Below are 23,782 nucleotides of genomic sequence, written 5' to 3' on the forward strand. Positions count from 1 at the left end.
TCAGTGTTAATCCGTGCTTGTCACCTTTCTATCTTACAGTTGTGTATTTGGCTAGTTTTGCAGGTTTTCCCTTCACCTAAGGATCACGTTAGTGATCCCTTACCATACTCGTCTCAGGCTCTTTTTGTAGATTATCCCAACCAGCATCCTGCCCAGCTTCCTGCACCTAACGAAGATGAGGCGCTCCACGAGTACCAGCAGAATCCGGTGAATCAATTAAACACACTTTTTTTAAAAAAAAATCGGGAAAGCTTGAGAAAATGAATCCACGAGTTCAAACAACAGGTGTTTTGAGACGGTGCAGTATCCTAACCTGTAACTATTGTCCATTAAAACGAAAAACGAAATCTCGATCTAAGGCGCCCAGGAAGAAAAACATACCAGAACTAAAATGGCCAAAAAACACACTCCCCTTATTTCTGCAAAAGAAATTAAATCCCCGGGCTTTAAACATGCATGCGTTTTAAATCGGATAAAAGTGAATTCGGAGAACCCTTCTCGCAACTTTAACGGTGGTCAGTTGTGGGTCTTCCTAGAGACCGTCCTCATCGCTCACCCTCTATTAAGCACAGCAAGTTTTATCCTACTTAATAATCATTTCCACTGTTCTCCATACCTGGAGGGTTTTTTTTAAAGGTTATTTTATTATTTATTTTTTAGAGAGAGAGTGCTTAAGTGAGGGAGGTGAAGAGAGAAAGAGGGAGAGAGAATCCCTGGCAGGCTCCATACTGTCAGCCCAGAGCCTAGGGCTTTAATTCAGGAGCCATGAGATCAAGACCTGAGCCAAAACCCAGAGTCAGATGCTTAACCAACTGAGCCACCCAGGCACCCCATACTTGGAGTTTTTTTTTTGCCTCATCCTCCAAATCCACATCTACAAGAAAGATCTTCCTTAACCATCACAGCCAGATTACCTCCCCAATCATAATCACCGCACGCCGTTTTATCATCAAGCGAAAGGTGTTAATTTACCTACTAGTTTATGAGTTCGTCAACCCCAGTAGGAGTAACGAGAGCAGGCACTTTCCTGGTTTTGATAGTTGCTTTGCAAAACATTTGCTGACTATTAGGCACCTGCTGTAAACAAATATATCTGTATTCCTTTACGTCTTATAGATGGAATGAATGAAAGAATGCATTTGTGGCCGCGCGGGTGGATGGGTGGCTGAATAAACGTAAAACATAGCGCGTAACAGTCACTGGCATTCACAGAGCCCCTGTGCTGCTCTGGGCGCCAGATACCAAACTGAGCCACCCCACGTGGCCGACTCGGTGCCACGTGACCGGCTCTGCCAAACGCGCGGGAGTCCGCCACTGTCCCACGATGCACCGCGCTGTTAGCTCGAGAGGGAACGACAGTCCTGATTTCCGGCCTCCAATCGGTCGCAGAGGTCAGTTGCCCTAACGACCAGCTAGCCCCTCCCAACCCCCCCCCCGCCTCCAACGTCTGAATGACGTCACTTCTCCCCACGCCCGTCTTGATAATTGACGCGCCTGCGCAGGATGAAAGCCAACGAGCGCCGCCTCCTTCCGCGCAAGCGTCGCGGCCGGGGGCGGGGCCGGGTACCGCTGCGGTGCGCAGGCGCAGCCGTCGGCGGGTCGGCGTTCGGCCGCCAGTGAGGTGAGTGGGGGGTGTTCGGTGCTGAGCCAGACGGGCTTAGGGTCCGCGGCTTGGAGCTCCCGGGGCTCAAAGGCCCGTAAAGAGAGCTGGGGCTGGGGCTGGGGTGGCCGCGGTCCGCTGGGTGCTGTGAGTGGGCGGCGCGAAGGGGAAACTGAGGCAGGGCGGCGTCGGGCAGGCCCTCGCCAGTCCTGGTCCGCCTCACCCGGACCCGAGGCCCGGCAAGTGCTGGTTCGAGGTGAAACTGCAAGTGAAAGTGCCCCGCAAGCAACGAAGGTGTCTTCTGCCCGGAAATACGGTCCCTTTGAATCAGGTATCCCGTTAGTGGGGCTCCGGTCGGTGTCCTGTCCCAGCGCCGCCACTCTCCACCTGGCTGATCTGGCCAGCCTCTTGGGTTCCCGGAGCCTCATTTTCCCCCTCTGTAAAACGGGTGTAGTCACGGTCCCTGTCTGATGTTTGTGGGTGGGGGCGGTGGCCCTCGGGAAGATTGAAGCCACAGGGACCCGCGCAAAGCGAGAGCTCAGTGGGCTCAGCAGGTGTTAGGTCTTTCACACCCAGGGGCTTCTGTATATTGACCTAAAGGCGGGAAGAGTCAGGCTGAGGATCAGCCCCACCACCTCTCGCTGGCTGTGTGAGCTTGAGGAAGTCGCTTGCCTCTCTGAGCAGCGCTTTCCTTCTAGAATAGGGGCCGTAGGAGAATGCGCTTCTTAGGGTCACTCTGAGGTTAAGTAAACAGAACATTCTGTGACCGGGCTCCTGCTGCTTGTTAAGAGCATACTGGAGAACCGCTGGGTTTCTTATTAGGTGTCAGAAAACGTGTGCGCAGCCCGCATCCCTCAGGCTGCAGGCTCTTCCCGTGCCCTTTAGTTTTCCATCTCTGATTATTCTGTCTGCTTTTCCTCTCCCCAGACCGGTGGTTCTGTCACCCTGGGGGACACAAGGCAGTGTCTGGGGGACATTTGTGGTCACGACTGGGTGTGATCTTGGCGCCGAGTGGGTGGGGCCAGGGTGATGCTCAACACCCTGCGGTGCCTAGGACGGTCCATGAACGGTCCACCGTGTCCTCGGTGCAGAAGTTAAGCCCTGCTCTAGACCAGTGAATCTTCGCCAGCATGAGCTGTGTACGTGGGGTTGGTGAGATGAACCCCAAGATATCCTGTGCACGTTTTGTGGGGAGAGGAAAGAGCACTTGGAGTTGAGGCTCTGGAGTCAGACTGCTGGGTTCAAAAGTCCGGGTTTGTGTCTTAGCTGGGTGACCTTGAGCGACACCCCCGTCTTTCTAGTGTCCGTGTTTTTTTCTGTAAAATGGGGATGGGGTAAACAAGTCAAGGTCTCAGCAAACTGTGATTGGGGGGCCAGACCCAGCTGCAGCCTGTTTTCCTGAACGAAGCCACGCCTCCATCGCAGGCCCCTTAACTGTGGCTGCTGTTGCACAAGAGGAAAGTTGCGTGGTTGCCACAGAAACCCTGTGGCCCGGGAAGCTTACTTAGGCCCTTTTCAGAAAGTGATCACCTATCCCCTCCATAAGCCATTGTGTGAACTGCACTTAGCCCGGGCCTGGAAGGTGCTCAACGCTCCAAGGATTTTGCCTGAGGCTTGTAATTTGGTCGTATTGGAAGGGTGAGCCAACTCCAAAGATAGGGTTATAAGCTCCGCCTCAGATGGAGAGCTGTGGTCTTAACTTGGATCCTACATTTTTATTTTATTTTTTTTTGCCAAGAGCCAGCACTGGCCCCTGTGGGAAATACTCAGGAAGAGGGTTGAAGGAATAAAGGGAATTTTAGTAGGGAGGCAAGACCCAAGGTTTGTTGTCTCTTCTGCTCTTCCCAAAGAACTTGGTCAGGTGGCTCTGAATTTGACAGGGATCTAACATTTTTCCAAGACTATATGGGTCAAACACTGCTCAGTGCTGGGGTTCAAAGGGAAGGTGTCTGTCCAGTGGCTCATAGTCGGGGCAAGGGCAAGGGACAGATGACAGACCAAGGAGTTTCAAAGCCTACTAAGCCAGGGATAAGACTGGTACTTGGACTTTGCCAGAAAAAGAGGGCGTCTAGCTCTGAGGCAGCAACCTTGCGGCTCGGTATTGAAGGGAGTTAGAGTTTCCAGATGGGTTGGAGCAGTTGTGTTTGAGTGGAGCCCCTGAGGGTTTGGCAGAGGGCCTCACGCCCACACGCATGACATTTCGGGGGGCTTTTGACGGTTTTAAAGTGTACAGGGCATTCTGGTGGCATTTTAGAAGAACACAGGGCTGCGGCGAGGGTCGTGGGCTCAAGCCTTGAGATGGCCCTGCTCGGACACTGGAGGTGTGCTAGGTTGAGACACAGGAGTAGAGCACTGACTTTGCACACTGCTGTTTGTGAGCAGGGCTCTGGCTTCAGGATGGAGGCGGAAAGCCCTCGGCAGCGGCAGCGGGCGGTTCAGCTCCCGAGGTGGGGGGGGGGGGGGGAGGCCTCACTTTTTATTTTTTTTAACGTTTGTTTATTTTTGAGAGACGGAGCATGAGCGGGAGAGGGGCAGAGAGAGAGGGAGACACAGACGAAGAGGCTCCAGGCTCTGAGCTGTCGGCACAGAGCCCGACGTGACCCTCGAACCCTTGAACCCTCTAACCGCGAGATCATGACCTGAGCTGAAGTTGCACACTTAACTGACTGAGCCACCCAGGTGCACCAAGGCCTTGCTCCTTTTAGCGAGGCATGCCGTTTTTTTCCCTTTCACCAGTTCTAGGCTCGGAAATAAAAGGAATAGAGGCTGATTTTTTCGTTGTTTAATGATGAAATGAAAAGGTGGACTGAGAGGCGGAAGGATGGTGAGGACCACCAGCGGAGCTGGCCCCAGGACCCTGCCACACCCTGGGACTCTGTCCGTCCACCCTCACCAGGCTCACCCGAACTGGGCCCTCCGTGGTGCTTCCTGAGAGCTCATAAAGCACTCACTGTTCAGAGAGCGGGCTGCCTTTGAGAATTTTGTCCAGTGGCCAAAACCCTACAAGTCGTGATTGTTCTGGGTGCCTGGTAGGAGTCGAGGGAAAGTGCTGTCCTTGTGTTTTGCTGGGCCTCACTTTGTGGCGAGCAGAAGGCTCGTTCGTCCCAAAACCCCTGCGTGGAAGTGAGATTTGCAAACTGTCTCGCAAAGAAGCGACAGTTTCATGGACCACCTGTGTCAGAGGCCCTGTGGGTCCTTGTCGCACCTTGGGGAAGTAGTCCTCGGTAGCAGACCCATGCTCCCTCTGCTGCAGGCCTGAAACCCAAAATGTTGCGCAAGCAGGTTTTCAGAAAGTGTGCAGCAAAGTCATTTGGCCAGAAAAGTCTGACTTGTACTGACTTAGAGTCTTCCGGTGACTTTCACTGGGGGGTTTGGCCATGTCTGGGGACATCTGTGGTTGTTACCACTGTGGAAGGAGGTGCTCCTGGCATCGAGGGGGATGGGGCCAGGGATGCTACTGAACCCCCACCGTGTTCAGGACATCCCCATGGAGAGCGACCTGCTCCTAAGGTCAGCAGTGCTGAGCGGGAGAGACCCTGCATTGATTATTTGGGAAAATACTGAGTCTAGTCCCTGCCCACACTAGACACCAGAGTAAGTCCCCAGGGGTCAGAGGGTACAAACCAGGGCCGCCCGGTGCCTGTGGGTCACCCTCCCTCCCTCCGCTGTTTGTGCATATTTCTATTATGTGCAGCATCCCAGGACCTCAGTAGTCAGATGCTTACAGAACACGGAGACTCCTGGGGGTGTCCCTTGGGGGGTGATTCTGCCCCCCGCCTCGGGGTACACTGGACAGAGACCAGGGATGCTGTTAAACTCTGCAGTGAACAGGGGCGCCTGGGTGGCTCAGTCGGTTGGGCTCCCAACTTCGGCTCAGGTCATGATCTCGCGGTCCGTGAGTTCAAGCCCCACGTCGGGCTCTGTGCTGACAGCTCAGAGCCTGGAGCCTGTTTCCGATTCTTTGTCTCCCTCTCTCTCTGACCCTCCCCCGTTCATGCTCTGTCTCTCTCTGTCTCAAAAATAAATAAACGTTAAAAAAAAATTAAAAAAAAAACTCTGCAGTGAACAGGACATCCCCCCGCCACACACACACACACACACACACACACACACACACACACAGCAAAGAATGATCTTACCCCGAATAGCAATAGTGGAGAAAACCCGAGTTAGGTCTTTCTTTTTTTCCACATTTATTTTTTGAGAGAGCACAAGTTGGGGAGGGGCAGAGAGTGGGGACAGGATCTGAAGCAGATTCTGTGCTGACAGCACACTCAGGAACCACAAGATCAGGACCTGAGCCAGTCGTATGCTCAACCGACTGAGCCACACACACGCCCCGTAGGTCAGAAGTTCTTGGAACAGCTGTTAAGGACATCTCTGTTACCCCATCTCATAGGAGAGGAAAGTGAGGGTGTCGGCTGGGACAAAGCAGTCCTTAGCTTAGGAGTGGGGAAAGTGACCTGAAACTGGCATGGGGCAGAAATGGCTGAGCCTGAGGCTGACTCCAGGCCCTTGTCCTCCCAGGCAAATCAGGCTCCCTGGCCTGTCATCCATATACCAGGCCCAGGGCAGGCTCCAGGGGGCGCTCTGACCTCTTGACAGTGAATCCCTTTGGAGGGGCCACCATTTGGGAGAAGATCAAGCGACAGACCAGGTGAAGCCCAGGAAGCCGGCAGTGAGAGCTCATCCTGGGGAGATCAGGCCAGAGTGCCTCAAATCCAGTGGAGACAAGGGATCCTCACGTGCAAACGCCCTGAGGTTCCAAGGGCCAGGGGCACAGAAAGGAGGGTGACTTGGTCTTTTAGTTTTTTGAACCCTTGCCTCCATGAGCCTTGATAGTCTCATACACAGCACCCCCCACCCCCAGCTTCACCACTTGGTCCGGGGGGGCAGAGTTCTGCTAAAGACCGGATTTCCTTCCTCAGTCTACTCTTTTTGTGTGTGTGATAACTTATTCTTGAGGGAGAGAGCTTGAGCGGGGGAGGGGCGGAGAGAGAGAGGAGGACAGAAGCTCCAAAGCAGGGTCTGAGCTGACAGCAGCAGGCCCGACACGAACCGCGAGATCATGCCCTGAGCCAAAGTCAGATGCCCCACCGACTGAGCCGCCCAGGCGCCCCTATCTTTCAGCTATTGTAAATAATGCTGTCAAAACAAATACCTAAAATGAAAACATTTTGACGTTTTTGGCAGCATGTGTCTGTTCTTTTTAGATCTGGCGGTCAGCAGACTGGTTTGCTCTCTGTGCCCTCTTAGCTGGGGAGCGTGACTCCCCTTTTGAGGCTTCCCCCGAGATGAGTGGGTTGTGGTGGTTGATCTCTGTGGGTCCCTCTGTGTCTCCTAAGGTCTTCAGGGCCGGGACTGGCTGGCTGTCCTACAGGCTCTGGTGGCCCATCCTGATCCCAGACCTTGCAGTTCTGGGGAGGCTCTTCAGCCAAAGGCACTTGCTGGGTAAAGGGTCATTGTGTCCAGAAATGGGAGTGGGTGGGGAGGAGGGGGGCACTCATTACCAGCCTTAACGTTAATTCCCTTGCCAGTTTTATCCAACAAGTGTTTTAAGTTTTTTCCTTACTTAAAATTGAGATATAACCCATATACCTTAAAACAGCGGATTTTGGTAGATTCACACTGCTGTGGAACCATCAGCTTTTTCTAAGTCCAGAACGTTCCACCTCAAAAAGAAACTGTGTCCCCATCAGCCATCCCCTCCCCAGCCCCCACGAACCCCTTCCTGTCTAGGGATGCGCCTGTTCTGGACGTTTCACACACGTGGAGTCACATCTTTGTGGCCTCTCGTGTCTGGTTCCCCTGCCTTTACGAACGAAGCAGTTGTTGATGGACGTAGGTTCCCGTGAACCGGAGACAGAGGTCTCTGAGGCCGGCCAGCGCCAGGGGTCTTGACAGCGCTTGCCCCGACCAGCCGTCTGCATATTCACATCATCTGAGTCTGATGCCAGCCAGTTTGTAGAGCCTGGGGCCTAATGACTGACTCTTCTGGTTCTGTGGGGCACAGAGGCATTTTGGGGAGACCAAGGTGCTTCATGCTGCGGGTTCTGGCTGCACGGGTGGACTTGAGCCGCCTTGGGCTGGCTGCTCCTCGTGGACCCCCAGCCCCCACCTGGTGCCCTTCTCAGTGGGAGCGACCGTGGAGGTCATGGTCCAGAGGGAAGGAGATGGTGTTATGTACAGTGCTTGGCCCATCATAGGCCTCCAGGTGGCGGACCCCTCCCACCAGATCGTTCCACACCAGGGCTCTCCCCTGGGCACTGCTTATGCTGGAGCCAGAGAGCTCTCCCATCACAGGGACATCCTCGGTGCCAGGGGGCTAAACAGCATCCCAGGTCCTCACCACTCAACACTGGGAGCACCCCGTTGTGATGGCCACGGATTTCCCCAAACCTGGTCCACAGTCCCTGGGGCAGGGTCACTCCTGGCCTGGGAATCCAGCACATCGTGGAGGGACCAAGAAAAGGCTCTCTGGCTGCCAGGAAAGGGACCGGTGCCTCTGGGCCCTCCCCCTACCCCAGCCCATCCCCCCACTGCTTCCTGCCCCCCGCAACACTTGTCCGACCCCCTCGTATCCCTCGGGGGTGTCAGGACTAGGAGAACCGTCAGTTTGTTTTCTCAGCCTGAATGGAAAAGCAGGTGGGACTGTGGTCTGCCTTGTGCTTAGCTCAAAACTCGGGGTTCATAGACCTGCAGGAGTAGTGCTGGCAGTCTGGCCCTCCACACCCCTGGGAGCCCCCGTGTGCCACTCAGTCTGCGAAAGGGTGGTGACGGTTAAGGCCATGTCACTTTCTTTACAGTAAGGAGGCAGGGTTGCTTGGGGGGCTCAGTTGTTCAAGCATCCTGCTTTTGATTTTGGCTCAGGTCTTGATCTCATGGACTCGAGCTCCGAGTTGGGCTCTGTGCTCACAGCATGGAACCTGCTTGGGATCGTCTCTCTGTCTGTCTCTGTCTCTCTGAAAAAATAAGTAAACCTGAAAAAAAACTTAGAATAAGGAGGCAGGAGGCTGGAGCAGTCCTCTGCCCATGAAAGCCCCAGCATCTCATCCGTGAAATGGGGGTCGTAGCCATTTCCCCTCACTTGTCATTCAGATTAAATTGTTTCGTGTGCCTGAAGCGGCTTCCTCAGGGCCAGGCCTGGTGAGCCAGGGCCCAGCAGTCCAGGGGCGTAGAGCACCAGGTACCCCAGGCACAGGGGGGAGGGGCACTGCCCGCATGCCCTCTGCTTCGGTCCACAGATCCCGAGAACCCCCGGGCGTTGTCTCTTCCTGTCACAAGATGGATAACAAGAAGCGCCTGGCCTACGCCATTATCCGGTTCCTGCATGACCAGCTGCGGCACGGGGGGCTCTCGTCCGACGCCCAGGAGAGCTTGGAAGGTACGTGTGGGCCACTGCCCTCCCTCCTTCCCGCCGTGCAGACCCTAGTCTCCTGCAGGTATTCTCGTCACTACCCATCTTTCATCGAGGTGCGGTTCCAGAACGTTCTCCACCACTACCGCATGTGTGTGACTCCAGCGATCAGAGAAAGGCTCTCTTGAAAGAGGGGGTAGGGCACCCACGGTGCCTGGAAGCCACGTGGGGCTCAGGGTGGGGAGGCCATCCCATCTGACCCCCAAAGTCACAAAGTCGGGATTGTGTTCAGAAGAAAACACCTCTGTTCTCCCTCACAGTTGCGATCCAGTGCCTGGAGACTGCTTTTGGGGTGACCGTGGAGGACAGCGACCTCGCTCTCCCTCAGACTCTTCCAGAAATATTTGAAGCAGCCGCCGCGGGCAGGGTGAGCGTCTGGGCTTCCCAGAACAAGTGTAACAAGCGCCAGTGCCAGGCCTGTGGGCGGGGCAGATGGGGGCTCGGCCCGGCCACCTGGCCCGAGGCGTCTCCCTCGGAGCTCAGCTGCCCTCTCAGGCGGCCTGAGCAGGAGGGCAGCCAGAGGTGCGGGGCTGGGAGGAGGGAGGTGGCAGGGCCGCCCCTGAGACAGCTCGTCCCTGCCTTGGGCCCAGGAGGCGCCGCAGGACCTGAGGAGCCCTGAGCGAACTCCGCCTTCAGAGGAGGACTCGGCGGAGGCAGAGCGCCTCAAAACCGAAGGTGAGACAAGGCGGGCCGGTCCCCAGGGTGTGGCAGCCGGGGGGCTTGCTGTCACGCAGCACCACGGCACATGGGCTTGGGGGCCGGGGGCCGCAGAACACGCGGATGTGAGGATGTGCACAGGGTGGGGGCCCCGACGCGGCTGGTGGGGGCGTAAGCGGGCCGTCGCCGTGGAAGGCGTTCTGACAGTATGCGGTCACCCGATGGCGTGGTGTGTGGCCCGGCCTCTCCCCTCCCGGGGAGAGCCGTGGGCCCGGGGAAAATGCAGGCGCGTATCCACAGCAGCAAAAAGGGAGAACAGCCCATATGTCCACAGACCAGTAAAAGGGATAAACAAAACGTGACACATCCATAGTCAGGAACATCACTCGGCCGCCAGCAGGAGCGAGGCGCCCACCCCCGCCGCCCGGCAGATGGACCCTGAACACACGACGCTCAGGGAGGGAACCAGACACGAGAGGCCACGTGGGGTGTGAGTCCACGTGTGTGAAACGTCCAGAACAGGCTCATCCGTGGACAGGAGGGGGGTTTGCGGGTGCTGGGGGAGGAGAGCGGGCGATGGCTGATGGGGACGGGGCTTTCTTTAGGGGAGAGGGAATGTTCTGGAAGTGACTACAGTGATGGACAACTGAATATTTTAAAAACCACCGAGCTGCACGCTTTGAAAATGTGAGTTTTATGTTACGTGAGTTACACCTCGTTAAACTTGGCTGTTTCTGAGGGGAGAAGCAGAAGCGAGTGTATCGGAGACTTGTCTCCAGATGTCACAAGCAGCGACAGTTGTCCTCACTGGGTGCTGGCTTGGGCCACGAGCCCCGAGATGCCGGACGCAGCCGCCCCCTTCTCCCCTGCCGCCGCCCGAGCGACTGAGCGCTGCGTCCCGCCCGAGGCTCTCCTCACGCCTCCCCACAGACGCCCGGGAGAGCGGAGCCCGCGTGTCCGAGCCCTCGGGTCTCGTGTGAACAGCGGGGGTCACCAGTTTTCCTTTGTTTTTAGGAAACGAGCAGATGAAAGTGGAAAACTTTGAAGCTGCCGTGCACTTCTACGGGAAAGCCATCGAGCTGAACCCCGCCAACGCCGTCTATTTCTGTAACAGGTACCAGCCGGGGCTCACGCGGGGCGGGGACTCACGTGGGGCCTGGGCCGGCAGGTCGCGTGTCCCCGGGAGACCAGGAGAGGTATCCGAACGGTGCCCTAGGGGTTGTTACACCGCAGCCCCTGAGAAGCGGTCAGTGGCAGGTGGCCAGGAGTGCGTCAGTAAGCGTCGACAGCGGCCTTAAAATTAGGGAGCACCATCCTCCACGCGGGTGTCGCGACGAGAAATAAGCCAACGCTTGGGTGGCGTTTCATTCCTGTGCTCACATCAGCATTGTCGCCAACTGTGAAGAGTTGGATCTGGCTTGTGCTTTAGTTACATTGTTTGATGTTTAGTGATTTTGAGAGAGAGAGAGAGGGAAAACGTACGCGGGGGGTGGGGGGGGAGGGCAGAGAGAGAGAATCCCGAGCAGGTTCCATGCTGTCAGCGCAGCCAACCGTGAGATCGTGACCTGAGGCGAAACCAGGAGTAGGATGCTCGACCGACTGAGCCCCCCAGGCACCCCTGGCTCGTGCTTCTGAAGGGAACGCCGTATCACCCCAGCCTCCCAGTAGGGACTTTCTTGCTCACGAGTGGTTCTTGGTGACGAGAGGGACTGGATGGGACGTGGGACAGAATCGCACGTTCGTGTGAAAGGCACAGGAACCAGCAGAGAACAGAGACCGGAGGGGGCACCGGACGTCATCCGCGTGGTCTCCAGGGTGAAAGTGCTTTAGCTTTAATGTCTTCCTCTTTTTGGGGCGATCACACAAACGGGTGGACAGAAAAGGTAGGCACGTCGTACAGAGTCCTGTACCCCGCTTCTGCCAGCGTAGCCGCTCCGCGCTTTCTAGCTGATGTCTTTCTGTACTTCAGAAACGGGGGAAGCGTAAAGGGGAATATTGAAAAACGCCCAGTGAGAAAAACTATCAAATGCGGCAAGTCGAGAGCGTGGACAGGGGTCTCGTGGCGGATCAGTTCTTTTCTAGTAGGTTCTCCCTGACGCAGAACAGGCACCAGCCCTCCAACGGTGGCGCCGCCCCGTGCGGGGCAGGGTTGGGCCGATCTGTTCTGCCTCCTTCAGCCTCGGTTTCCCTGGGAGGCTGCCGCAGCCCCGGCACGGCTGCTCCGCAGGCAGAAGCCTCGGCAGCCCCGCGTCCGCCCCGCCTGACAGACGGGGAAGCTGAGGCCCCTCTGTGGCAGCGAGCTAGGCACACGACCCCTGACCTGCGCTTTGTCTCCCCAGAGCGGCGGCCTACAGCAAACTGGGGAACTACGCAGGGGCCGTGCAGGACTGTGAGCGAGCCATCTGCATAGACCCGTCCTACAGCAAAGCCTACGGCCGGATGGGGTGAGTGCGCCCGTACGGTGTGTGGTGTCTCTCTTCCTAGACCCCTCCGCTGCGTCCCACACTTCCTCCTCTTCCCATCACCCCTGCGGTTCGCTTCAGTCCTGACTCTGCCCAGACCAAGTGTCACACCCCACAGGGTCAGGACTCGGCCCCACTCGCATCTGGGCCTTCCATACTTCTGATCCGCCCGCTGTCTGGGCTCCTGCCACTCTCGCTCTCGTGCCTCCGTGGTTTGCGAGAGCAGGTCGCAGGACTCAGGAGCACGCCCGTGCTTCCTGCTTGATCGAGGGACACGGGTGAACAGCCAGACGAAGAGATCCACAGGGCAGGGTGCAGGGGATCCCCCTGGAGTGGGGTGGCCTCCCTCGCAGCACGTGGTTACCTTCACCAGCGGGGACCTTCTCCAGATCTCATTGTTGAAGAGTTGTATAGCCTCTCCAGCCTTCTCCCTCCTAGAAGTTTGGGGGCCATGAGATTCCCCCCAACTCAGATCTGAAATTTGGTCTTCCTGGCCACCAGCCCCACCCTGAGTCACATCATCGGCATAAACTCAGATGGGGTTCAAGGGGCTCGTTACAAAGAACAGGAGACGCCTATGACTTAGGAAGTTTAGGGTTTTAAGAGCTCTGTGCCAGGAACAGGAGCCACATCTGACCACCCCGCCCTCTGGCCCCCTGCTTCGGGCCTTCAAGCTCTTTGTGTGGGTCCCTCTGGGGCACCAGCCCTTGTGCCTTTGAATTTTCGTATGCCTGTACTCTCGGCCCCCATGGCCCTCGCATGCCATTCCCACCGGACGCTGGCCACAGCGACACTGGAGCGGTTTGGGGTTTCCGGCAGCCTCCCAGGCCCTCCCCCACGTCGCGGTGCCTCTCCCCTAGCCTCGCGCTCTCCAGTTTGAACAAGCACACCGAGGCAGTGGCCTATTACAAGAAGGCCTTGGAGCTGGACCCCGACAACGAGACCTACAAGTCGAACCTCAAGATAGCCGAGCTGAAGTTGAGGGAGACGCCAAGTCCCGTGAGTGGCCCCGGGGAAGAGAGGGCCCTGGCGGGCAGGCCAGGGAGACACTCAGGGCTGGCGGCTTAATCCCGTCCGGCAGGAGACAAAGACACAGAAATGCCTGTCCCAAAGGAAAAAGTTTATCCCCACAGGCCCTGGAAACGGGAGGCAGGGCCACACACAGGAGCTCCAGGGTCGGCCAGGAGGCCAGTGCCCCTGTGGTAGTTTCTGGGGGAGGAGCAGGGAGGCAGGGGATGCAGGCTTAGGATCAGCTAGGCGAGCAATTCCAGCAGAGTCCAGGGGAATGGGGGCCAGCCCTGGTGGCCGAATGCCAGGCCCTGGGGAATGGCTGACTGGCTCGTGCACTAAAGGTGGCCCGCAGGTGACTGTTCACTCTCTCTGGGAATTGCTCACCCTGAGGGACCGTCCTCCAGGGTTCACGGGGGCCCAAGACATCAGAACGCTAGAACGTGAAGGACGGCGCTCTTGTAAACGTTCATAACTGGTTTGTGCCTTTCACGAAGTGCTCTCTGGCCTCGAGGCCTAGCTGCTTGGTTGGTGGGATGTCTGAGCCGTATGCCTCTTAGAATTTGGACAGGCCCCGTGTGGGGTGTTGTGTCTCAGTTCTTGGTTCCTGGGGCCAGGGCCGGCCACCGTGGTCCTGTGACCACTCACCAGGGCTTTTCTCCCCACAGACAGGAGGTGTCGGCAGCTTTGACATTGCTGGCCTGCTGAACAACCCAAGTTTCATGAGCATGGTAATCCGCACTCCCCCCTGTCTCGTGGGTTCCGGCTCCTCTGGGGGCCATGACCTGGGTGCTGGGGGCTGAGCAGCATCCCTGGCTCCACCCCTTGATGCCAGGAGCCCCCCAGCGTGACAGGCACAGACGTCCCCAGACACCGCCCTTGTCGCTAGGGCAGCATCGCCCCCAGTGAGACCCCCTCAGTATGGAGCACAAAGGACAGACTGGGTCCTGCCTTTCACGGTCGCGTGACCCAGGAAAACAGCATCCCTCTCTCCAGCTCGGTTTCCACCTCACACTGTGGAGACCCTGGTAGCCTCACAGCTGCACCTGCTCCTCGGAGGAGGAGACACCAAGGAGCCCGGGATGCCACCAAGGTGGAGGTCCCACCTTCCCACGCCAGAGACTTGAGTCCCGAAGCACCTGTTCTGTGCAGCGCTGTCCTTTGAAGGCAGGCACCCGCCTGTGTCCTTGGGGCTGGTCCCACACATGCAAGTTCTTTCACAGTGGCCACAGGGCCCAGGGTTTCCAAGTGTCCAGAAGAGGGAAATCCTGTGCCTTCCGGCGGTCAGAAGCATCCCCACTACAGCAGGAGGCGGCCAGCCAGGCATGGCCATGGGCCGGGCATCACTTTGTATTTTTGTCGGCACACGGCCACACCCGTGCAGTGACGGCGACACAGGGCTGTCTCGTTGGGGCAGGGATGGGCCCATAAGGCCGAGAACCTTGACTCTGGCCCTTCACAGAATTTAGCCAGCCCTCCTGAGCCACATCAGGAAGACCCCGCTTTAGCTGCCCACTCAGCCGCGTCCTGAAGTCGGTCCTAGGGAGAGAACCCTCAGGGAGTTAAGTTTAAACGCAGGCATGCAGGGTAGTGATAGTAACTGAGGAAACAAAAGAGGCCAACTGTGCTGACAGATCCGTTGGCCGGAAAAATGGATCTGGATACATCTGCACAGCAAAGAGTAAGCAGCCAGTAGGAGATGACGAGGTGCCTGGGAGTCTCTTTAAAGACAAGTCTTACGCGGGATGGAAGCACGTCAGGAAGGCCGAGCGCCCTTGGGAAGCGTGTGCACAGGAGCCCCTGGGCGCCTGCTGTGTCTGATCATGTGTTCCTTTCTGCAGGCGTCAAACCTGATGAACAACCCCCAAGTTCAGCAGCTGTAAGTGACAACCGTGTGCCTTTGACCTTCTTGTGGTTACATTTTGCATTGTGACAAGACACACGTGACTTAAAACCTGCCTGTTGTAACTGTTTCAAGGTTTACAACGCAGAGGCATTAAGCATATTCAACGTGTTGTACAGCCATCCTCGCTGATTCATTTCAGGACATTCCATTATCCCAAAAAGAGTCCTTGTCCCCATGATAGGCATTTTACACCCCCCCCCCCCCCCCGCCGTGGTCCCTGGCCCCCACAAACCCCCTTCCCATCCGTGGACGAGTCTGTTCTGGACATTTCACACACGTGGACTCACACCCCGTGTGGCCTCTCGTGTCTGGTTCCCTCCCTGAGCGTTGTGTGTGAGCGCCTGTGTTCAGTTCTTCTGGGCCAACGCCCAGGAGTAGACTTGCTGTGTCGTGTGGTGATTCTGTGTCACTTAAGAATTGCCGGACTGTGGTTAAATCTTAAAGCAAAATTTCTGAACGCAGCACTGCTAACACCGGGGCCGTCACTTGGCGGGGGAGGGGGGGGGTGTACCAGGTGCCGTGGGGGCTAAACAGCACGCCTGGTCAGCCCCCACCCCTCACCCCTCACTGCCAGGAGCCCCCCAGTCGTTGAGGACCACTGTCTTTAAGCCAGAAACGAGTGTTCCCGAGTGAGCCGGTGGTGTTCACAGCAGCCGCTGTCAGAGGACGGGCGGGCTGGGCAGCTCTGGGCCCCGAGGGGGCCGCCAGGTGGCGGCAGAGAGCAGCTCGTGTTGGAGGAGCAGGGCCCAGCCGGAACGGGCAGGCCAGGCCAGGCTGTCTGTGCACATCGTGGGCTCTCTCCTTGCAGCATGTCCGGGATGATTTCGGGCGGCCACAACCCCCTGGGGACTCCTGGCACCAGCCCCTCACAGAATGACCTGGCCAGTCTCATCCAGGCGTGAGTAGACGTGCCTGGTGGGACTCTGGGGTGGTGGGGGCCCGCCCTCGAGAGCAAAAGCGCAAATGCCGTGTCCCTGGGTGCTCGATAAGACCCCGCTACTGGGAGCCAGTGAGTAGCCGCACCGCCTGTGGGGGCACGCGCCTAGGAAGTGGCCGGGAGGGTGCCGGGGCCGCCAGCTGAGCCCGGGCACGCCCCTCCTGCAGCGGCCAGCAGTTCGCCCAGCAGATGCAGCAGCAGAATCCAGAGCTGATAGAGCAGCTGCGAAGTCAGATGCGAAGTCGGACCCCCAGTGCCAGCAACGACGACCAGCAGCAGTGATGGCCCGCGCGAGCCCCCTGTGGCCGTGAGGGGTGAGAGCCTGTGCGACCGCCCGGGTGCACGAGGTTGAGGGTGGTGTCTGGGGCCATCGGGCCCCTTTCCGAGGTGCTTCTGCCCGAATCCCGCCTCTCCCTTCCCAGTTCCCTTCTGTGGGTGGGTTCTGTACAGAGAGGGGCTGAAAGCCCACCACTCCCGGGCAGGGCTGCTGCCCGAGGGCCCGCAGAGAGTGGGCGGCCGCCGCCACGACGGCCGGGGAGGTCTCCAGGGGTGGGATGACAGGCCAGGCCGGCCCCTGGCTTCCCGTGCTCCCCTGGGCTTCCCTGCATGTGTGTCGGTGGTGAGTGGATGTTAGTGAGGGACAGCTGGAAAACAAATGGGGTGTCCCGGAGGGCTCCTGGCCACCTTGGCTGGCTCCGGGGCCACCCTAGGGGCCCTTGGCCTCAACCTGTGTCCACTAGCCTGGCCTCCTGGCACAGGGGGCTTCCGGCCAGAGCCTGGGCATTTCTATCATCCCATTTCTCCTTTAACCGTGATTTTTCTATTAAAAATTTTGAAGGACGGGGGCGCCTGGCTGGCTCAGTCTCAGGGCGTGCAACTCTTAATCTCAGGGTCGGGAGCTCCAGCCCCGTGCTGGGTGTAGAAGTTATTAAAAAAATAAAGAAAAAAACAGTTTTAAGGATTTTAAAAGACAAAAATGTTAAGAAGCGGGAACAACAACTTTGATCTCTCCGCCCACGACACCTAAAGTTAGTTATTTGGGCACTTTTTTCCAGTTTTTTTTGGTTTTTTTTTTTTTAGCACTCTTAAAAAATAGAACGAAACATAGTTAAGATCAATTTTGCATTTGTTGTATGTCGTAAGCTCATCTGCACAACACCTCTGCCAATGTTTCCCTGTCTGTGGCCTCAGAACCTACAGCGCAGTTCTGTGTCTGTGCTGACGTGGTGCTGCCTCCCCCCACCCCATTGAACATGGCCGTGGGGCCACGGAACCACAGAGATGTAGGCTGAAGCGTCACAGGGCTGGTGCCGCCTGGGCCGCAGCCGTCCCCACCCCCATCCCCGAAGTCTGGCCTCGTGCCCACCACACCCTGACTGGGCCCTCGTGTCCTCTCCCCACAGCCCTCCCAGCATCGCCAGCTCCTTCCCACCGACTGGAAGCCTTCTCGCATTTTGCCGTCTTCTCCCCTTGGACTGCCCAAGAGAGAAAAAGAAAAAGAAATTGGACCTGCATGTTGAGATGGATTTTTATTATTTTTATTTTGCCCTTCATCCTTCCTTCCCTGTTTGTAGTCTCCCATGGCCCCCAGACCCCTCTCGAAACAGAGCCAGCAAGCTGTGAATGCAGACCAGCTCCCAGAAAACCCAGTCACTAAAGTATTTTTTAGACTGTTCCAGGGCGGGGGTCGTTCTCGAGCCCCTGTCCAGGAAGCAGCCAGTTTTATGTCAAGCCACGTCAGGGACACCCGTGGCTCTCAGAGCCCCGTTTTGCAGCCCCCGCGGTCTGTCTTCAGAGGCCTCCGCAGCCCGGTGAGAAGACACTTCTGAGTCGACCTTGGCCTCCCCAGCCGCGCCCTGCTCGGATGAGCTCACTGCCAGCCGCGGTCTGGGCGCCAGTGTCTGCCCTGCCCCTCGGACTGCGGGTTTTCGCGTGAGGAGCTCTTCAGATGCATTTTCCTCGATGACAGTTTCCGTTGCCTCACGCCCCAGCGGGAGCAGGGGTGGGACCGTCCTGGGGCGCACAGGACCAGGTACCGGGACTTCCGATCGAGCATTTTGATGGACACGCATCTCTTCTCCTCTGACCCTTTCATCCCAGTACTCGTGACCGACAGACCCCAGGGGGCAGATCATGACCTTCCAGCCCGTCCCCAGCTGGGTGTCCCAGCCCCTCTGCCCTTCTGCCCTTCTGCCCACAGGTGACCCTGCTGGCCGGCATGTCTAGGTTCTTGGCAGGTTCTGTCCTGTTCAGGGCTGGGGGCTGGCGGGGGGCCCTGGTGCCACCAGAGCTGCTTCCAGGGTGGGCAACCTGCCCAGGACACAAGGCCACCTCAGACATCCCCATGGCCTCTGCTGGGGGCAGCGGGTGGGGGTTGGGGGGCAGGTCCACTGGCCCCGCTGTACCAGCAGCGACGTTGACAACTGGATCGGTCGAGGTTCCCTGGTGTCGTCGGCTGTCTGCGAGCAGACCCAGTACCCTGTGTGTTGTAGGTAACTAGTAGGAAGACGGGCCACTGCCAGCCGCTGCGGTCCGTCCTGCGTCTGGCAAGATGTGTCCTAACTCTTGAGTGCTAGCCATGGTGACAAGCATAACGTGTGGGGAATAAATAGACATCGTGACCTCTGCTCAGCTCTGCATTGACCTCTGGCGCCACCCTTACCTTCTTGCCCCCAGTTTCTAGAAGCCCCCAGCCTGGAGTTCCTACCTCTGGCACATGCTGGGTGTGAATCTTGTCAACGCCTGGTGTGACGAGGCTGGAAGCAGTTTCTATGTCCGAGACCACAGACGATTCCAGAAACAGTGAATCTCTGGGCTGGTTCTGTATTTTCTCTCCCTTGTTTTCATCTCCCATAACCCTCCCCTGAGGGGCCAGCCTGGACTCCTGGCCTCTCGAGAACAGGGAGACTATTCCATGTTCCTTCTCTAGTGTGTTCTGAGAGTCCACCCATTCTCCCTTGGGTAACCCCCGGGGCCTCCCTTTATAACTGCTGCAGGCAAGGAAAGTTGTCCTGCCAGCGGCTCGTCCCAGCCCCCACCCCAGTGCTCTGTGTCAGGAGGGACTGCCTGGGGACCCCACTCTGCGGGTGGCCTGCTCCATCCATGGGTGGAGAGACCCAGTTTCCAGGTTTGCGGCTGCCCTGGGGAGCACCCCTCTCGTGAGCACGAGGTTAGCACGCATCTCCGAGGGCACGTGAGGCTCCTCTGGGCTCACCCGGGCGGCCCTGCCCTGGGGATACCGGTCTGCGTCAGGATGGCTGTGGCCGTGGCAACCACACTCCTGGTATGGAGCAGGTGGGGGCCGGGGATGCTGCTTCGCCAGCCCGCATCGGTTCTGGCCTTCACGTGGGCAGCCCAAGTGGTGCTGATGCATCCGTTTGGAGAACCCTGTTCAGAAGCACTGGCTGGCACGTGAATACCAGCCATACGTTCTGGAAACATCTACATATGTCTTTGGTCTTCCCACATAATCTCATTTTTCTGTCTTGTGTGTCCGTCCCTGAGCGGCCCCACACCCAGCCTAAGTGTTCAGGAAAGCTCCAGAAACTTTGTGTTGGAACCACTGGCAGAGTGGGATGAGGGGAAGAAAAGGAGCGGCTGTCAACATCTCCTCCCAGAAGCTGGCAGCTTCTCCGTGCGCCTTGACAAGAAGTGTGTCACGCTTAATTACTGCCCGATCCCACACGAGGTAGAAATAGGATCTTTCTGAACATTGCTGTCAGAGGTGCGTTGAGGGGGAGAAAAAAATGGCAATTAAGCACAGAGTTAGCATAAGTCGTGACTTGGAGAAAGCTCCTGGGAGTGGATGGAGCTTTGGGATGCAGGGCAGCAGCAGATGGAAATGGGGGTCTGTTCCCGGTCCTGCACCCCCAGGCTCCTGGGTGCCGGGCTGCAAGCCCACCCAGCTTCCGTCCCAGGACGCTGAGGGGTCTCCTGCGGTCAGTGCTTCCCCTAGGGGACCGGGCAGTGTCTGGGGATGTGGCGGGTGTGGGGGTTTGTCACAGCTCAAGGGGCTGGGGCCAGGGATGTCAACCAGCCCCCCGCAGTGCCCGGCACACCCCCAGAGGACGACCCTCAGTATTGCCGGCACCCGGTGGGCCCTATGTAAACTTGTCCTGAACAGTTTGCCCCCACAAAACCAGTCTGTTTGCTGGCTCTAGAGGGCTCCTGTAAGTCTGCAGTACAGACTTTGTGCGTCAGCCTGGGTGACTTGAAAACCCCAAACCGAGCTGGCTTTCCCAGCACCCCTCCACCTCCTCTCCCTTTTGAAAAGCAATGATTTCAAAGGGACTCTCGTGGGTGAGACGCTCGGGCCACCAGGTGGCGCACCGGCACCGCGGCCTCCCGCGTGCCTCCATCCCAGGGCTGGCGCGCGGCCTCTGGACAGAAAGAACAAGGCTACATCCATTTCTGAAACCACCTGGGCGGGAGGCTAGAAACTGCCATGGCCCTAGGGGTCAGAGCTGTGCTTTCAGACCTGGTTCCCTTTTAGGATTGTAAATCCTCATAGCCATGGACTTTCTGCTGGGCGCTGTGCCATGACAAGGCCGCCGTCCTGGGGTGCCTGGTACAGTAGAGGGTTGGAGATACAGATCCCTTCTGTGCCCAGGTCGGAGAATGGAACCACAGATTCTGCTCGGCTCGTGGCTGTCGGAAGCTCTTTGTAAGGTCAGGTAGATGTGGGGGTCCACTCTTCTCTCCCTCCTTACTAGGCTGCTAACTCTTTTCCTCATAGCGTAACACATGCACATAAGTGCACACATCATGAGCAAACAGCCCGATGAATTTTCATGCAGGGAGCATGCCCTTGTCATTGGCACCGGGGCCAAGAACAGAACCCAGCCATCTCCCCTCATATCCCCCAAGGGTAACGCTGCCTTAGTGTTTATTGCCATGGGTTAGTGTGGCCTGTTTTTGAATGTGTGTAAAATGGACATTTTTTTAAAGGCAAAATTATAAAGATCATAGAAGAAAATTTAGAATATGACTTGAGGTGGGCAGATTTTCTTAGAGCATAACGTTATGATGGTTAATTTTTTAACGTTTATTTTTGAGGGGCTGGGTGGGGAAGGAGCAGAGAGGGAGACACAAAATCTGAAGCAGTTTCCAGGCTCTGAGCTGTCAGCACAGAGCCTGACATGGGACTCAAATTCATGAATGGTGAGATCATGACCTGAGCAGAAGTGAAACACTTAATTGAGCCACGCAGGTGCCCCCGTAATTTTATGTATCCACGTGGGCAGGCAATGATACAACAGCCCAGCTTCCCAGTCCCTCAAATACAGCAAGTTCTTATCTATGTTTATACCAACTGTCCTCTGGTGCCCTACATTCCAAACACACATACACACACCCACACCCACAGTGGACTTGGTTAATTCGCACACAAAACTCTCTTCAGGGCTTTTTTTTTTTTTTTTTTTTTTTTTTTTTTTTAAGAGAGAGAGAGCGCAAGTGGGGGAGGGGCAGAGAGAGAGGGAGACACAGAATCTGAAGCAGGTTCCAGGCTCTGAGCCGTCAGCACAGAACCCAACGCGGGGCTTGAACCCATGAACTGTGAGATCACGACCTGAGCTGAAGTCAGATGGTTAACCAACTGAACCACCCAGGCCCCCCTCTTCAGGGCATTTAGTACAGTCGGTAGTTTTTCCTTTACGTATGTGCATTACCTAGTTACCTTCTGCCTAACAAACTACCCTCCCCCCCAACTTAGTGGCTTTGAAACAGCAACATTTGTTATCCCATAGTTTTTGTGGATTAGGAATCCAGGTGCAGCTTAGATGGGCCCTCAGCTTCAGGGTCTCTCAAAGTCTATAATCAAGGTGCCCACTGAGCAGCAGTCATCGGAAGGCATGACTGAGACAGGACCCCCTTCCATGATCATTCATGATGTTGGCAGGATCCAGTAATTTAACAGGCTCTTGCACTGAAGGTCTGCTGACTGTTGGCTGGCGGTCATCCTCAGCCCCTTGCAGTGTGGGCCTCTCCAGCATCTCAGCTTGCTTACAAGCTGAAAAGGCAATGGAGTTGTGCTAGGAGGACGGAAGTCGGTGTTTTGTAACCCAGTCAGGGAAATGACATCCCATTCCTCTGCCATATTCTGTTTGTTAGAATCAAGTCACCAGGGGCAGCCCAGAGTCAAGGAGGGAATCACACAAAGGCATGGGTACTAGGATGTCGAGATCATGTGGAACCATCTTAGAAATCTGCCCATTGTGGTGTGCTATTAATTCATTTATATTTGTCTCTCTCACTAGACTGTGAACTGTGAGGACCTAGGGTTCGTTTTATACTCCATTAATGAAAATTTGGGGGGGGGCGCCTGGGTGGCTCAGGTGAGCATCTGACTCTTTGGCTCGGGTCATGACCTCACAGTTTGTGGGGTTTTGCCCCTCATTTGAGCTGTCAATGCAGAGCCTGTTTGGGGTTTTCAGTCTCCTTCTCTCTCTGCTCCTCCCCTGCTCACACTCTATCTCTCTCTCAAAATAAACAAACATTTAAAAAAGAAATGTAAAATTTTTTAGTTGTGGTGAGATATACATAAAATTAAATGTACCATTTTAACCACTCTTAAGGGCACAGCTCAGCAGCATCAGGCAACACTCACACTGTCATGCAGCCACTCCCACCATCTGTCTCCAGAACTTTCCATCTCCCCAAACTGAGACTCTGTCCCCATGAAACACTGACTCCCTGCTCTTTGTCCCAGCACTGGATCCCACCTTCTACTCTCTGTCTCTGTGGATGGGATTCCTCTAGGGACCCCCTGTGTGTGGAGTCACACAGGACATACCTTCTGTGTCTGTCTTCTGTCACTGCACACAGTGTCCTCTGGGTCCGTCCACACCGTGGCACTCTGTGCTTTATTCTTAGCAGCTCTCTCCATGCCTGGCTCATAGTATGCTGACAAGACTTTAGTAAACAAATGAATACAGTCTTCTCTTTTATAACTCTTATTGCTTTTAAAATTTTTTAAATTATTATTTTAGTATATGTGCTGCCGAAGTGAGCACATAACTCTGGTTGTTTTTATAGGGCAGTGAAACAAGCTTTTTAAAAAAGTATTATCTTCTCTCTGTCTAAAAACTATCAACAATTCTCAGTCTTCATCTCATTTGGCCTGTTAGCAGCATTGATACAATAACCAAATGATTGTGTTAAAAGATGCTGGATCTGTCACGTCTCTGATCAAAACTGCAACTGCTCCCTATTTCCCTCCAAGGCCTCTTGTGACCCATGTCCTCTTATCCTGTGCTTTGGCCACACTGGCATTCTTGCACAGACCTGCCAGGGCCTCCGTATTCTCAGTCCCTTATGTGTGCGACGGTCTGCCTCCATACACCCGCTGGACTAACTTCTCCGTGTTCGCCTTTGCTCAAACATTAAGCATCTCACTTAAAATAGCAACCCATACCCAGCACTTTTGATAACTCCTCATTGGCCCTTTTATCCCAGGGCACTTGTTACCTTCCGACATAATTCCATTACTTATTATGTTTACTGATTTTCTGTGTCTTCTCCTAGAATGTAAGCTCCAAAGTTGGTGGGGTGTGGGGAGGGTGGCGGATCTTGGTTTGTTCACAGATGTTCTTCTACAAGAGGCCCTGGAACACATTGGAGGCAGGGATGTGGACACAGATGAATCTGCGTCTTAAATTGAAGGGAAGGACACCAGCGTCGTGGACGCTCAGGGAGAGACAGTCTCCCGTAGCAAATGGTTTCCCATCAATGGCCAAACCTCCCTAGAGCGGGATTCAGCACCAGGCACCCCTGGACAGCTCTGGCAGCCAAGTCG

General features: G+C 56.2%; 1 protein-coding gene across 2 annotated transcripts; it reads left to right on the forward strand.

The window, feature by feature from the left end:
• The first annotated feature begins 1,493 nt into the window (after positions 1–1,493).
• On the forward strand, positions 1,494–18,614 carry SGTA (small glutamine rich tetratricopeptide repeat co-chaperone alpha). Of its 2 annotated transcripts, none has more exons than XM_058728423.1 (12): positions 1,494–1,621; positions 8,845–8,984; positions 9,278–9,384; positions 9,608–9,692; positions 10,689–10,788; positions 12,014–12,118; positions 12,997–13,135; positions 13,813–13,875; positions 14,986–15,023; positions 15,859–15,948; positions 16,155–16,301; positions 17,391–18,614. In XM_058728423.1, the coding sequence occupies exons 2-11, from the start codon at positions 8,885–8,887 to the stop codon at positions 16,267–16,269; spliced, it is 942 nt and encodes a 313-aa protein (XP_058584406.1). In that variant the 5' UTR covers positions 1,494–1,621; positions 8,845–8,884; the 3' UTR covers positions 16,270–16,301; positions 17,391–18,614. The 2 variants fall into 2 exon arrangements, with proteins under 2 accessions (XP_058584406.1, XP_058584407.1); XM_058728424.1 differs by lacking the exon at positions 1,494–1,621 and adding an exon at positions 1,714–1,931.
• Positions 18,615–23,782: the final 5,168 nt, after the last annotated feature.

The sequence above is a fragment of the Neofelis nebulosa genome, chromosome 4 (assembly GCF_028018385.1).
Source record: "Neofelis nebulosa isolate mNeoNeb1 chromosome 4, mNeoNeb1.pri, whole genome shotgun sequence".
In the NCBI taxonomy this organism is placed as follows: Eukaryota; Metazoa; Chordata; class Mammalia; order Carnivora; family Felidae; genus Neofelis; species Neofelis nebulosa.

Bases quoted from the DNA above. Each gene is read 5' to 3' on its own strand.
- SGTA (XM_058728423.1), top strand. From the start codon at position 8,885: ATGGATAACAAGAAGCGCCTGGCCTACGCCATTATCCGGTTCCTGCAT. The intron at 13,136-13,812 runs GTGAGTGGCCCC...TTCTCCCCACAG, and splicing joins TGAGGGAGACGCCAAGTCCC to ACAGGAGGTGTCGGCAGCTT. The intron at 15,024-15,858 runs GTAAGTGACAAC...CTCTCCTTGCAG, and splicing joins AACCCCCAAGTTCAGCAGCT to CATGTCCGGGATGATTTCGG.